Genomic DNA, 16911 nt, shown 5'->3' on the forward strand with positions numbered 1-16911 from the left:
GAGACAGAGAGACCTGTGAGGGGAAGGGAGAAAGAAGGGTATTATGACAGGGTCTTTCTTGCCATAGGATGATCCCTCTGCCCCAGCTTCCCAATTAACATTGGCGTGCACCACCATGACTGACCCATTTAAATTGGGCTAGTAACTAAACCCAAGCCTCTCATGACCCTCAGCTATCATCCATGGGCACTTCTGAGACTTTGCCACTGTGGCTGGGCCTAATACAATGCATAATGAAATGCAAAATATAGAGATTTCTAAAATTTCAAGAAAAATCTCACTTGAATGTGTATGAAAGGATCTGGTTATGAGATAGCAGGAATTCTAAATGTCACCAAGTGGCGTGAATTCAGAAAACATTACAATGAGGATGTAGTACATTCATTTTTATTTATTCAGAGAGATAAATTAATGTTTTTAAACTTAAGATTATTTGTGGAAGAGTTAATCAGTAATTAGAAAAGACTGCCATGAGATTCAGTAAATGGTTTTATCTCTGCCAATAAAAGAAATAAAGGTGTGTGTTGGGGGGGGGGAGGTTGCTGAGAAAGAGATTCAAATAGTACCTTTTGCATCATCAGAACCTGAAGCCAAGAGTTTAGGATCCATCAAATTGAAGTCAACACTCCAACACCTCTTCTCATGCTCCTGGATGTAAAAGAAAGACAAAGTAGATTCAAACAGAATACCAATCTTAAAATAAATGAAGCAAAAAAAGTATAAAAAACATATTTCTATGGGGAGAAGGAGGAAGGAAAGAGAATAATCTATGAAAACAAATGAAAAGTAAACAAAGATGCCAAAGCCAAGTAGTTCTAAAACTTTTTACATATATACATTTATAAAATTATTGTTTCTGGAATCCACGAAGCACTAAATGAATAATTGTTAAGAAAGTGAAAATGTGATTCTTCTAACATATAACTAATATCTTTATTTACCTGATAGACCTTCGACCTCTGTCCTGTGAATCCATCCCATAGGATAACAGTGCCTTCATAATCACTGCTAGCTAACAGGTTCTTATGGTAACTACTCCAACTGATACAGCTGGAAGAAAGAAATATAGTTAAACTTATTTTACATAAAAATAAGTAACAATGGGTTATAAAAAATTCTAATGTCTAGAAAGATTAGCATTCTTTTAAATAGTCTACATGAGTTAATAATCAATACTCTGCCCACGACATGCCAAGGAAGACAAACAGCAAGATTTCAAGATTTTTAAAGTTGGAACTTTCAAGTTAAAAGGACCTTTACCACCTTTTACTCTGATCACTAGCTATGAAATGGCTATCCTGGTCACAGGAGGAAAGCAGGTCCATCAGTGAAGATGATACAGGTCCCAGAGGCATAAAGCATGCTATGGCAAAAGGACAGAGGCTTGATGAGACTGTGTATGTCCCTAGATCCAGTTGTGCCAAATCATATTAAGTAAAATAAACTAGTTTGAACGGAGTTTCTCTATTTACATCCCCAAAGTCTTATTTTGACTAAAATAACTTGAGACTGAAATTCCAATTACTAGCATTTTTTTTTTTTTAAAGAGAGGTTTTTGCTATAGGGCATATGTGCTTGCCAGAGAGAAAGAAAGAGTCATAAAGTGAGAAATTACCTCCCAGGAGGGATGGACACACCACGATCCCTTCCCCATTCTCCTCTCGGCATTTTGGGCATGCATGCACTTGCACCCAGTGTGAATTTTAGGCTGCCAGGTCTGGGACTCAAACCATGGTCAACTACATGGGAGTTTAGTGACGTAACCATTATGCTACCTGCTGGTCCCATCCAGAACCAAACTTTTAACATTTATGGCTAAAGCTACTTTCAAGAGCTCTAAAAGTCCACAACAACTAAAAATGTATACTTTTGGTGAAGCACAAATCTGTAACATGCAAATAGTACAGTGAACGAATACATATAATATTAAGGAATAAGCCAATTAGCAATTAGTGTAGATGATTTCCAGGCATGTGAACACATCTTGCTCTCTATTAGATGCATTCATGCTAAATTTCAGATTGAGAGAGTTCACCTATATTCCATCTGCATTTTTAAATGTACTTACTAAAATTTCTGGTAGAAATTATGTTGAAGATTTAAGAGCTAAATTTTGGATTTAGAAAGATCTGAATTCAAATTTCAGATCTGTACCTTTCTAGGCTGTGGCTCTGATAACTTAGTTTATGTTCACAGTAAGTGTACTCCAAATATATTTTAGGCTTCCTTAGACACTGTTCATTCCAGCCTCAAGCCCACAACTTTCGGTCTTGAACAATTTCCTTTATTTACTTCAGTGTACCATAGTGCTGCATACTTTCACATCTGTCATGACATAACAGGTATGTGGCACATGCAAACTCTTCTAACCCACATTTTTAGTATAGTAACATTTACTGTGAGTACTTGCTATGGTCCAAGTACAAGGATGGATGAAGTATGAGCATTTTTTGAAAGTATAATCCTATGAATTACATATTACTATAATGGCCTCCTGCTTATGAATAAGGAGCATGGATAAGAGTATAAACTCTAGAACCAAACTAATTTAGTCTGAATGCTGGTTCCTCCACACACTAGCTATATAGCCTTGTTTGTTTGTTTTGTTGATTTCTTGGAGATTTTTGCTATAGGGCATGTGCGCTTGCCAGAGAGAGAGAGAGAGACAAAGAGATAGAAATTGTGAAACCCCCCCCCCAGGGGAGGTGGCCATGCCACAATCCCTTCTCCTTCATTCTCCTATTAGAACTTTGGGCATGTGCCCAGCATGAGTTTCAAGCTGCCGAGTCTAGGACTCCAACTATGGTCAGCCACATGGGAGTCCAGCACCTTCACCACTATGTCATCTCCTGGCCCCTAAAAAATCAATTTAAAATTTACATTTTTTAAAAGTTTGTTAATTTATTTCCTCGTAGAGAGAAAGAGAACAAAAACAAAGGCATCCCCAGCATAGCCTCATGCCACAACCCAACCCAAGTCTTAGCTAGCATAGATCATAGGCACATACATCAACCTGTTACGCTTATGGATGTTTTGGGACACAAATTCAACATTTTTTCCATGAAAGTCTAGTTGTGCTGCTACTGTGTACCATCTGGCTCCATAAATTTACATTTTATAATACAATTCTTAGGTGTTTTCACATATACACAAAACTGGCAAGCAACATGGTCCTAAAGTGAACAAGTCACTTTATCAAGTTTTACACCCTACATTGAAAAATCATTTATCCTTACTGTGAAAATCTGTAACAATTTTGAATTAACTCTATAAAATGTATTACTGTAGTTTTTCCCTTACAAAGATCCAAAGGAAATGAACAAGTAACTAATATATATCAGTCACAACATAAATCCAGCCATCATACCCACACCCAATCTAGATTCTCCTTCAATTTTAAACTCATCATTAAAGACCAAGATAAATTAATTTCATTATAAGCAAAATTCACACGTGCCAAAAATGAAGAATCCAAGAGAAATAAAAACAAAAACCCTAGTGCTGACACTGATGCCCACTCAGCACCCTAGCTAATGAAGAACAAAGGCTACTGAACAAAAACAAAATAATGCCTATATAACATTATCATGAAATCCAAGAAACTTTACTCTTTAGTATCAGATGTGTACATTTTTGCAGCTTCCTACAGGCCAAGAGTGGAGACAATGGATATGTCAGTATAGGAAGAAAAAAGAGCTACCATTATTAGCTTGAGTACTAGCTTGAGTAACCAGAGAACAGATTTTAACAGAGACTTCTTACAAGGTCAGGAAGAAACCAAAACATGGTTATTAGCTGCTTGTGATATCAATTTAAGTGAAAGAAATTGATTCTTGAGAGTCACTGCAAAAATATATGAGTGAAAATATATTAGAGATTTTTGCTATAGGGAAAAGAAGATGAAGTATGAAAGTATCCAGTCTGGTAGCATACTTTGAAATCAGAGAGTTCTGCCATTAGGATGGGTAGAAACGTCAAAATTCAAGCTTTTATTTCTCATAAGGATGCAACAAAATGAATCTTTAAAGGACCTAAACTGCATGATAAGGAAATCCGAAGAACAGATTTTAGTACAGTACAATCAGGCTTTGCACTGATTTTTTTTTTTTTTTGAGAGGTTTTTACTATAGGGCGCGTGTGCTCGCCAGAAAGAGAGAGACAGAGATAGAAAGCGAGAAATCACCCCCTAAGGGGGATGGCCACGTAGCAATCCCTTCTCCTCCATGCTCCTCTCGGGATCTTGGGTACGCACGCACATGTGCCCGGCATGAGTTTAAGCCACTGTGTTTGGGACTCGAACCACAGTTGGCTACATGGGAGTTCAGCGACATAGTCATTATGCTAACAGCTGGTCGCCTGAATTTTTTTTTTAAGGTTTTTGCCATAGGGTGTGTGTGCTTACCAGAGAGACAAGAGACAGTGAGAGGAAAAGTGAAAAATCTCCAAAGGGCATGGTCACACCATAATCCCTTCTCCTCCAATATCCTCCTGAGATTTGGGGTACACATGCACATGCTCCTGGCATTGAGTTTCAAGCCCCCAGATCTAGGACCTAAACTACGGTTTGCCATGTGGGACTCTACAGCCTTAAACATTACGCTATCTGCTGGCCCCTGCACTGATTTTGGAACAAGGCACATTTATTCATGAAAACAAAAGGAAAGATAACAAAAAGTCTATATTCCTATACTTTGTTTACAGTTCTGCAAAGACCTATACAATGGAGGCAACATTCAAATAAGAAATTATGCCAGTCAAATATCAAAATGTACTATAACTTTCCTAAAAAAGGTATTCCCTCCCCCCAATTTCTATTAAGAACAACAACAAAAAAATAGGTTGCAAATGTATAGTTCAGAAAATAAAAACAGAAATTAATGATATTACTATGACCAAGGCATTCAGTAAACTGAATTTTGAGCTTGAGATCATCAGAAAAAGGCTTTTTCAACAATCCTCCAGATTTAAAAAAAATCTCTTCAAGGAGTAGACCTGTCTCAAAGTATAGGATGTATATGCCATGACAACAGTTTCAAAAGAGGAACACAAGACCCTTAGCTGTTTGTGTAACAACAGATGGTCTGGTGCATGCTCTAGCAGACTTCCATGTACTGCTTGTTTCTACTTTACAACTGTTGTTGCCACTACTAACTCATTAGTCATTTCCTCTAGCTTGTTCTGGTGAGCTCTGTTTATCATGTCTTGTCCTTTGGGAGCCTCCTACTATCAATGATGGACAACAATATCTTTGGAGTCGTGATAGACCTACTGTAACTAAACAAAACTTATATATGTTCCATTCACAAGAGCAGCAAATGTATACTTTTCCACCGGTCTCTCAGCCTCCTTCATAAATTCCATTATTATCAGGTTCTATCATCTCCATGTCGATGTTCAGGAAGCATCTTTAGCCACCTCAAAGATAAGGCCCATCTTGAGCAATAGGGTGACTCACTTGAAGAAGCACTCCTCTGTGTGTATATCTAAGGTGATGAAGCATCCTGAGGCCATAGCCAGGATATCTGGAAGCACCAGCAAACTCAGCAGCAGGCATTACCATGTAGACTATGAAAAGCCAGAACTGAGACTTGGCCTCCAGAGTCACTGTGGCCTCCCTAGCTATGAAATCTTAGGCAAGTTATTTATCTTTCTTTACTTCTCCTTGAGTATAAAATGGGGCAATAATGGTAACTATCTCATAGATTTGCTGAAGACAAAGTACTTAGGAAAATATCTGGCAAATAAGAATTCAGTTAAGTTATATCTTACTGATCTTGTAGCCCCTCCACTTAGAACATAAACTATGGCAAATTCTCGATTATGAGTGCCACTGATGAATAAGCAGGGTCACAAACTACCAGAGTCTGGCATTTTAATGACTGAATTAGGAAAGAAAAAGGAAAGCTATCACCAAATAATAATATAGACTATAATGTTTACAATATTAACATTATAAAAGTACACATATAAGAGCATATGCACATTCTATATATGTCATTTATCAAGATAAGAAAAGTTCAAGAATCAAAGCTGTAATTGTTCAAAATTCTAGATTACGCTATTATTAGATGATTTCCTTATATTATTCTCTTTTAAGCCACTGCTCATGAGAATAGCTTAGGAAACTTTTTTTCTTTTAAAGAAGTAGATTCCAGAATTCTTCATAGATCTTGGGGGGTTGGGGGAGGCAGATCAGAAGTAGGGCCCAGTTTCTGCATTTTAAATAATTGTTCAGGTTTAAAAAGCACTCCTTATGAATTATAAATCCTGATATATGAAACCTAAATACCATTCCTTCAATGAAGTACAGAATATTTTTGCAAAAATTCTTAAAACTGGAAACAATGATAACATTCAGAGATATATGCTAGGGTAAAAATTCCTGACTTTCAGACACTAGTCACATGCTCAGTAATCCTTTATTCAATATTTCACTAATGTCCATTTCCAACAAAGACCTTTACGTAACTGAAAAAAAAGGGAGCATTTTCATTTGGCAACTAGAAAAACAATCAATAATAACCCTCGTTAAGGAAAAGCAACCAATATCTCTAAGAAAAATATTTAAGTCAATAACATATCTTTTATATACACAGCACAATTATAGCATTTAGTATGAAGAAGAAAGGATCTCATGGAAAGGGAGAATAATAATCTTATTAATCATATATACCAACTTTACACATGCAGTGCATCATGACAAGAAAGTCATCTAAATACCTGATTTTAGAATTGCAGGTCATTTCATTCTCTGGGTAATGAATATCCACTGCATCCTGGATGACTGTGCCATATTCATAAACTTTAATCTTCTTTGTAACCCCAGCAATTGCAAAATAGTCACAATCCCGGTCAAATTCAATACTAAAGGGAAAAAAGAGTATTTGGTCAGTAAGACTCTCCTTGTGACATTTATAATGACATTTTAGAATTTGATATTTCTGTTTCTTCCTTTTTTTCTTTTTTTTGGAGAGGTTTTTGCTATATGGCGCATGTGCTCACCAGAAAGACACAGAGAGACAGAAAGCGAGAAATCATCCCCTGGGGGGATGGCCACGCCACAATCCCTTCTCCTCCATTCTCTCTCGGTATCCTGGGCATGCACGCATACGTATTAGGTGTGAGTTTAAGCCACCGCGTCCAAGACTTGAACTGTGGTTGCCTACAGAGGAGTCCAGCGAGGTAGCCATTATGTTAACTGCTGGTCCCTATATTTCTGTTCTTGAAACACCTTAAATTGTACTAGGTCTTGTGTCCAGATTAAGTAATCAAGAAAAAAAAAAAATTACAAGAAGTAGAGAATTATTTATATTGCCACAGTTGTGATCATGGACGTATTTTCTGTTCCTAGATATGACATGTTTTTCATTTCAGATCTAGTACATATTACAACTTAGTGAAAAAAATTCAATAATTTGAATGCTTTGGTATAGTAAACATGTCAAAATAAAATTGCCAATTAATTTTTTCATAAATTCTAGTTATTTCTCTACCTACCATTTTGGAGGATGATAGAATTTCATAATATGCAGTATTATTTTAATAAATAAATTAGTACAAAATGAATTACTGAAGAAAGTGGGTGATGACAAAGGCACAGAGTATACAAGAAAAATAAAACCACTGAATTATCACTACTGCTTCCAAACCCATTCCTTTTTTTTCTTGTGCTAGAGGGTGCATGTGCTCATCAGAGAGAAACAGAGAGACACAGTGAAAGACAGAGACAGAGCAACCCTAGTGGGGCTTGGTCATTCTACAATCCCTTCTTTCCCATTTCCTTCCTTTCAGGATTTTGGGTACTCACACACATGTTTTTGAGAGGTTTTTACTATAGGGCGCGTGTGCTCGCCAGAAAGAGAGAGACAGAGATAGAAAGCGAGAAATCACCCCCTAAGGGGGATGGCCACGTAGCAATCCCTTCTCCTCCATGCTCCTCTCGGGATCTTGGGTACGCACGCACATGTGCCCGGCATGAGTTTAAGCCACTGTGTTTGGGACTCGAACCACAGTTGGCTACATGGGAGTTCAGCGACATAGTCATTATGCTAACAGCTGGTCACCTGAATTTTTTTTTTAAGGTTTTTGCCATAGGGTGTGTGTGCTTACCAGAGAGACAAGAGACAGTGAGAGGAAAAGTGAAAAATCTCCAAAGGGCATGGTCACACCATAATCCCTTCTCCTCCAATATCCTCCTGAGATTTGGGGTACACATGCACATGCTCCTGGCATTGAGTTTCAAGCCCCCAGATCTAGGACCTAAACTACGGTTTGCCATGTGGGACTCTACAGCCTTAAACATTACGCTATCTGCTGGCCCCTGCACTGATTTTGGAACAAGGCACATTTATTCATGAAAACAAAAGGAAAGATAACAAAAAGTCTATATTCCTATACTTTGTTTACAGTTCTGCAAAGACCTATACAATGGAGGCAACATTCAAATAAGAAATTATGCCAGTCAAATATCAAAATGTACTATAACTTTCCTAAAAAAGGTATTCCCTCCCCCCAATTTCTATTAAGAACAACAACAAAAAAATAGGTTGCAAATGTATAGTTCAGAAAATAAAAACAGAAATTAATGATATTACTATGACCAAGGCATTCAGTAAACTGAATTTTGAGCTTGAGATCATCAGAAAAAGGCTTTTTCAACAATCCTCCAGATTTAAAAAAAATCTCTTCAAGGAGTAGACCTGTCTCAAAGTATAGGATGTATATGCCATGACAACAGTTTCAAAAGAGGAACACAAGACCCTTAGCTGTTTGTGTAACAACAGATGGTCTGGTGCATGCTCTAGCAGACTTCCATGTACTGCTTGTTTCTACTTTACAACTGTTGTTGCCACTACTAACTCATTAGTCATTTCCTCTAGCTTGTTCTGGTGAGCTCTGTTTATCATGTCTTGTCCTTTGGGAGCCTCCTACTATCAATGATGGACAACAATATCTTTGGAGTCGTGATAGACCTACTGTAACTAAACAAAACTTATATATGTTCCATTCACAAGAGCAGCAAATGTATACTTTTCCACCGGTCTCTCAGCCTCCTTCATAAATTCCATTATTATCAGGTTCTATCATCTCCATGTCGATGTTCAGGAAGCATCTTTAGCCACCTCAAAGATAAGGCCCATCTTGAGCAATAGGGTGACTCACTTGAAGAAGCACTCCTCTGTGTGTATATCTAAGGTGATGAAGCATCCTGAGGCCATAGCCAGGATATCTGGAAGCACCAGCAAACTCAGCAGCAGGCATTACCATGTAGACTATGAAAAGCCAGAACTGAGACTTGGCCTCCAGAGTCACTGTGGCCTCCCTAGCTATGAAATCTTAGGCAAGTTATTTATCTTTCTTTACTTCTCCTTGAGTATAAAATGGGGCAATAATGGTAACTATCTCATAGATTTGCTGAAGACAAAGTACTTAGGAAAATATCTGGCAAATAAGAATTCAGTTAAGTTATATCTTACTGATCTTGTAGCCCCTCCACTTAGAACATAAACTATGGCAAATTCTCGATTATGAGTGCCACTGATGAATAAGCAGGGTCACAAACTACCAGAGTCTGGCATTTTAATGACTGAATTAGGAAAGAAAAAGGAAAGCTATCACCAAATAATAATATAGACTATAATGTTTACAATATTAACATTATAAAAGTACACATATAAGAGCATATGCACATTCTATATATGTCATTTATCAAGATAAGAAAAGTTCAAGAATCAAAGCTGTAATTGTTCAAAATTCTAGATTACGCTATTATTAGATGATTTCCTTATATTATTCTCTTTTAAGCCACTGCTCATGAGAATAGCTTAGGAAACTTTTTTTCTTTTAAAGAAGTAGATTCCAGAATTCTTCATAGATCTTGGGGGGTTGGGGGAGGCAGATCAGAAGTAGGGCCCAGTTTCTGCATTTTAAATAATTGTTCAGGTTTAAAAAGCACTCCTTATGAATTATAAATCCTGATATATGAAACCTAAATACCATTCCTTCAATGAAGTACAGAATATTTTTGCAAAAATTCTTAAAACTGGAAACAATGATAACATTCAGAGATATATGCTAGGGTAAAAATTCCTGACTTTCAGACACTAGTCACATGCTCAGTAATCCTTTATTCAATATTTCACTAATGTCCATTTCCAACAAAGACCTTTACGTAACTGAAAAAAAAGGGAGCATTTTCATTTGGCAACTAGAAAAACAATCAATAATAACCCTCGTTAAGGAAAAGCAACCAATATCTCTAAGAAAAATATTTAAGTCAATAACATATCTTTTATATACACAGCACAATTATAGCATTTAGTATGAAGAAGAAAGGATCTCATGGAAAGGGAGAATAATAATCTTATTAATCATATATACCAACTTTACACATGCAGTGCATCATGACAAGAAAGTCATCTAAATACCTGATTTTAGAATTGCAGGTCATTTCATTCTCTGGGTAATGAATATCCACTGCATCCTGGATGACTGTGCCATATTCATAAACTTTAATCTTCTTTGTAACCCCAGCAATTGCAAAATAGTCACAATCCCGGTCAAATTCAATACTAAAGGGAAAAAAGAGTATTTGGTCAGTAAGACTCTCCTTGTGACATTTATAATGACATTTTAGAATTTGATATTTCTGTTTCTTCCTTTTTTTCTTTTTTTTGGAGAGGTTTTTGCTATATGGCGCATGTGCTCACCAGAAAGACACAGAGAGACAGAAAGCGAGAAATCATCCCCTGGGGGGATGGCCACGCCACAATCCCTTCTCCTCCATTCTCTCTCGGTATCCTGGGCATGCACGCATACGTATTAGGTGTGAGTTTAAGCCACCGCGTCCAAGACTTGAACTGTGGTTGCCTACAGAGGAGTCCAGCGAGGTAGCCATTATGTTAACTGCTGGTCCCTATATTTCTGTTCTTGAAACACCTTAAATTGTACTAGGTCTTGTGTCCAGATTAAGTAATCAAGAAAAAAAAAAAATTACAAGAAGTAGAGAATTATTTATATTGCCACAGTTGTGATCATGGACGTATTTTCTGTTCCTAGATATGACATGTTTTTCATTTCAGATCTAGTACATATTACAACTTAGTGAAAAAAATTCAATAATTTGAATGCTTTGGTATAGTAAACATGTCAAAATAAAATTGCCAATTAATTTTTTCATAAATTCTAGTTATTTCTCTACCTACCATTTTGGAGGATGATAGAATTTCATAATATGCAGTATTATTTTAATAAATAAATTAGTACAAAATGAATTACTGAAGAAAGTGGGTGATGACAAAGGCACAGAGTATACAAGAAAAATAAAACCACTGAATTATCACTACTGCTTCCAAACCCATTCCTTTTTTTTCTTGTGCTAGAGGGTGCATGTGCTCATCAGAGAGAAACAGAGAGACACAGTGAAAGACAGAGACAGAGCAACCCTAGTGGGGCTTGGTCATTCTACAATCCCTTCTTTCCCATTTCCTTCCTTTCAGGATTTTGGGTACTCACACACATGGGCCCAGCATGCTCTTCAAGCTGCCAGGTCTGGGACTTGAACCACGGGGTTGTTCATGTGGAATCCAGTTGCCTTAACCACCAGGCCATGGAGCTGGCCCTCCTAATCCATTTCTAATCCCCAAAACAAGTATGACCTCTCTGAATTATAAACCCCTATACCACTATATATTCCTTATACTGTGAACAAACAAGAGGGGGAAAAAACAAAATCCGCTTCTTTCAGAGTTATATAGGTGATTCACCCCTCTCTTGGTGCCTTTTTAAAAATAATAGCTGGCTTCATAGTTTAGTGGCTAAGAGAGTTGAATCTCACATGGCTAATGATGACTCCAAGTTCTTGGCCTGATAACTTGAAAAACCCATCAGATACATATATATGTGTATGCTCTAAATCCCAACAGACTTTGTTGGGGTCTTGACTCTCTGGTTCATGGAAACAATACATAAATAAAGAAGGAACAAATGAAAGAAGGAAATTCTGACCAATTATATCCAATAAATTCTGAGTAAAAGTGAAAGGAAGACAAATGGCTGCTTAAAAAAAAAAAGACTATACTTCCACATAACTAAGACTCAAGATATAAGTACTTCAAATTCTGAACCGTTTGTTCCTTATCTCTGACAGATTTAATGATGTTTTTTCCAAACATAATCAGAATACAACTATTTGATTACAGAATACTCAAATATACTCTCTAGTTTTGAGGTATAGAAAGCTCCCCAAAGCTAATCCAAAATGGGGACTCTTATTTCATAATATACTTCTACTGCTTTTACTATGAAATCTGATAACACAAAAACAAAAAATTAACAACTAGTTAAGTTGAAACAAAATAAAAGGTACACAAATTAGTAAAAGTGTATTTGCTTTTACAATCAAATTCCAAAAGTCAGAAGTCTTGCTATTGCTATACAAAGTTCATTTCTGCCATCCATAGTAATTAAAACAATTTTTTATGAACATTCACTGTTATAATAAATTCAGCTTTAAAGGATTTCTTAATTTCAAAATACACATGTATTTCCTTTGAAAAGTAATATTATTGGGGATTTACTTTAAATGTGGAAATAAGTTACATTTTCCTTTTACTCTTAGAAATATTTGAACTATAAAGAAAGTGATTTATTTCAACAGTTGAAAAACGTACTTCAGCTATAGGAAACTGGCTGTATTCTTTGTCAACAGGACAATCGGTCAAGTGATTAAGCAGCAAGGCAACTGACCTCATAGGACAGCTGATTAATGCATACCTCCAGCATAATGTGGCACAAAGCAATGCAAGGCAGTCAGTGTGCCCCAGCAGTGAATTCCATCAGTGCTCCCACTGTCAGTCATCTTTTTGCAATTTTAAAGTAAGAATTAACAAGGTGAATTAATATTCCTGAACACTAGAACTCAATATATCAAATGAAAATATAAAGTAAGAGCAGTTGTTAAATGTCTCATTCATTACCACAATAGCGTGCCTTAAGAGACAGTTAACTGTAATCTCAAAGGAAGAGAATATAGGTTTAGAATCTGGATATTTAAATGAATAGAAATGACAGGTCTTTAAAGGACACAACATAGGTAAAGTGAATAAAGAATTGATATTACTCAACTGACTTTGTCCCCAATCAATCAATAATAATAACTAAAACTTCCATAACATACATAACAGTGTGTCAAGTATTGTTGACACACTGTATAAAGAACCTGAGAAATACTGATGTTAAGTCATTTTCCTAAGGTTACACAGATTATTAAAATTTAAACAATCTGGTTCCAGAGTTTATGTTTTTAATCACTATGCAAAAAAAGCCCATTTTAATGAGAACAAATGGGCTGGTCTTATAAGAACATGTACACAGGCAAAATTAATAAATAATTATACTGTATCACTTATAATAACATAAAAATCCAGTCTGTACAATAAGTTAAACATAATGGGATTAAGATTAAGGTGGCCCAACAGGGGTTATAAATAGTAAGATAAAGACAATATCAGTAAATGTCAAATGATAAGACAAAACATGATATAGAACTAAGGTATCAATGACTACTGAGGCCTACTGGAACACAAGGATGATGTATAAGTATTTTCAGTCACCAAATACTCAGTGTGTGTTATCCACTAGATACTGTTATAGCTGATAAACAATGAAGATGCTTAAAATACAGAACCCAGTATCTGAGAAATGACAGAAATACGTATTCAGCCTACATTTCTGCTAACCTAGACTAGTGCAAGTCTCATACCCACGTCTCCTACTCCTGATTTTCCTCTTTTGTAATCCATTTTAAAGACAATTCGAATAAATTTCTAAAATACAGATGAATTCATATAATCCTCATTTACTATTATGTAAAATCCAAACTCCACGTATTACTAAGATCCTTCACAATTTGGCTTGGGCGTCTTCAAACTTATGTATTTAAAAAAATATGTGTGTCGGCAATGGTTCAAAAACTGTGGAGGAATAATGCAAGTCTCCCTCTTAATCTTGCCAAGTACTCAACTGCCTTCCCTAGAGGTAACCAATAATTCCAATTTGTACATATTAGTAGAGTTTTTCTATGCATTAACAAACACAGGCACATTTGTAATTTTTAATTAAACATACATGATGACACCATAGTTATCTGCACCTTGGTCTTTTCTTTCACTTTACCTAATAGTATTCTAGCAATCATGTGAAATATCAGTATATTAAGTCTACCTCATTTTTTCCCCGAACGGTTGCACAGAATTCCAGCTTACGGATGTATAATAAATTATTTAACCAGTGTACTCCTAAGTACTATTTAATTTCTATCTTTTACTAGTAAACAACGCTGCAATAAAATAACCTTTATATATGTCATTTCTCACATATGTAAAAATATTTTATGTTCCCTGTGCCTTCTTATTCTAACTGAAACAAACTCCTACACTGCATATGCAAGTAGACCTGTAAGTGGAGTCAGTGTCTTCCTTGTCATACACCACTTCTTCCTACCATTTTCCCTCTCCTCTCTGAAACCTCTTAACTCAAAATCACCTTATAACCATACCAACCAATTCTTCTCCATATACTTGTTCTATCAACCCACAAGTTCCTGGAAATATTTTTAAGAATTATTTTATTAAACTTTATTTGTTTATCTATTTATTTTAATTTGACCACAGAAGGACAGAATGTGCACTCACGTGAGAGAGGGGAAAGTAAGAAAGCTGAGACTCAAACTACAGTCAGCCATGTGGGAGTCCAGCACCCTTAACCACCATGCCACCTGCCAGGCCTGAGTTCTTGGAAATTGTAACTTTCAGCTCATTGTCACTCTCCAAACCTGTCCCTGTCATAATTCTTTATTAATTCAATAATCATGTAGATGATTACTCCAATAACCTAGTCTATCATTTTCCTGACCTCTTCTCCAAAGATTTTATTCTGCCCATTTCCTCTCTACAAAACCATGACTGTATACTCTAGACTTTTTCATCACGAGTTACTTTACCCCCTTCATAACCTCAATTTTACCTTGTGACACAGCACTTCCTAAAAACCACCTTTATTCTTTCCGTTGATGTTCCTACAATAACACTTCAAGCCCTCAAGCCTATGGTGACCTAGAATTTCACTAATCCTATCACCACTGGCTCTCATCCTATATTGTAGTCACTTTTTCTTTACTGAACATAAATTACATGACCAATCATTATAACTCTTTCAAGTACAACTCTCTACTCCTGACTATTCCCATTTTCTTATATTTGTACTTTATTTTCTTGGTAAAACTCTAACCTTAATTATATATCTGTCTACCCCACTCTAAACTAGCTCAGTTGAGCCTGGCAGGAAAAAAAACATGCAACCATGTTCTCCAGTCTCACAGAAAATTAATAACCATAATCCTAAAATAGGCACTGAACAATGCCTAGCTTCATAGAAAATTTCCTTTATTCATTTACTCTGTTCACACAGAATTATGTTACATAATTTTTTCACTCAAATTTCCCAACTTCTTTTTCATAATCACTCTCTGCAGATTCAGCTCTTTAGATTATTAGAGTATAAAAAGATAATTTCCAAAGGCTTCCACCACCACATCGTCCACTTACCAGCATTTATAGCAATTTTACTCTGCCACTTCTTTCATCATTCTGAATGAATAGCCCATACTCTAAGATCTTACCAACATGTCTACTTGTATACCAGATCCCATCCTTCCTTGTCTACTCAAAGACTGCCTCCTAAATTCTCCTCCTTTCTCCTATATCATCAGTTATTTCCATCTCTCATGGATTTTACCCACAAGCCTTTCTGTTTTTCTTCCTTTTCAAATAAAAATAAAAATAACTCTTAGGTAAATCACCCGGGTGTGTGCGTGTGTGGCCACACCACAATCCCTTCTCCTTCAGTCTCCTCTCAGGATTTTGGGCATACCCGGCACGACTTTTTTTTTTTTTTTTTTAGAGGTTTTTACTATAGGGTGTGTGTGCTCTCCAGAAAGAGAGAGAAATGAGAGACAAGAGAGACAGAAAGCAAGAAATCACCCCCCAGGAGGGATGGCTACACCGCAACCCCTTCCTCCTCCATTCTCCTCTCAGGATCTTGGGCACACACACACGTGCCTGGTGTGAGTTTAAGCCACCAGGTCCAAGACTTGAACCGCAGTCGGCTACATGGGAGTACAGCGACATAGCCATTACACCAACTGCTGGTCCTCCCAGCATGATTTTCATGCCACCAGCTATGGGACTCAAACTGAGCAACCAATCAGCTGCATGAGATCCAGTGCCTTAACCTCCATGCTGTCTACTGGCCCTAACTCTGAATGTTCACTTTCCTATAGTTGACAAAAGAATATCAATTTCTTCTCTAAATAGTTAATTTTTCTCTTACCTCAATCAGCAGCTCCATCACAGTCCACCCTGGTCATTCCTCCTCATTTTCACCTTTACATTCAAGTACCCAAGAGTGAAATCTTAGTCCCTTGTCTCCTTTTTATCTATATAGAGTTCATCGGTGATCTCATTTATTCTTGTGGCTTTAAATCTGTACACTGGTAACTATCAAGTGTTTGTATCTCACACCTGACCTCTTTCTCATGCCTATCTGATAGCTCTAATATTAATCTAAGAGGCTATATTAGCCTGATCCTAAATTGAATTTCTTTTTTTTTTGCAGTGTTTTTGTTTTTTTCTTTTTTTTAAATTTTTATTTTCTACCTTAATTCACTATACACCATCACAACCCACCAATAAATTTTCCATCCAAAATACACTGTGTACTGGTTCAATCAAGCACATCAACATACATGTTCTCAGCAAGTAATTTTCCAATTCTTACATCCTGCATACCTTGCCCTTTGTCTTGCCATCCCTGATTCCCCATCCCCCACCCTCTGCCATGTCCCATCTTCCT

The 16911-nt window shown here is 36.5% G+C and overlaps 1 protein-coding gene across 1 annotated transcript in view; it reads right to left on the reverse strand.

Moving 5' to 3' along the window:
• Window positions 1-16911, reverse strand: part of COP1 (COP1 E3 ubiquitin ligase) — a 250489-nt gene that overhangs the window by 113116 nt on the left and 120462 nt on the right. Inside the window, 3 exon segments of the mRNA XM_027776743.1 lie at window positions 567-648; window positions 942-1050; window positions 10428-10571. Of these exon segments, the coding sequence (XP_027632544.1) occupies window positions 567-648; window positions 942-1050; window positions 10428-10571 (335 nt within the window).

The sequence above is a fragment of the Tupaia chinensis genome, unplaced genomic scaffold, assembly GCF_000334495.1.
Source record: "Tupaia chinensis unplaced genomic scaffold, TupChi_1.0 Scaffold000710_1, whole genome shotgun sequence".
Taxonomy (NCBI): Eukaryota; Metazoa; Chordata; class Mammalia; order Scandentia; family Tupaiidae; genus Tupaia; species Tupaia belangeri.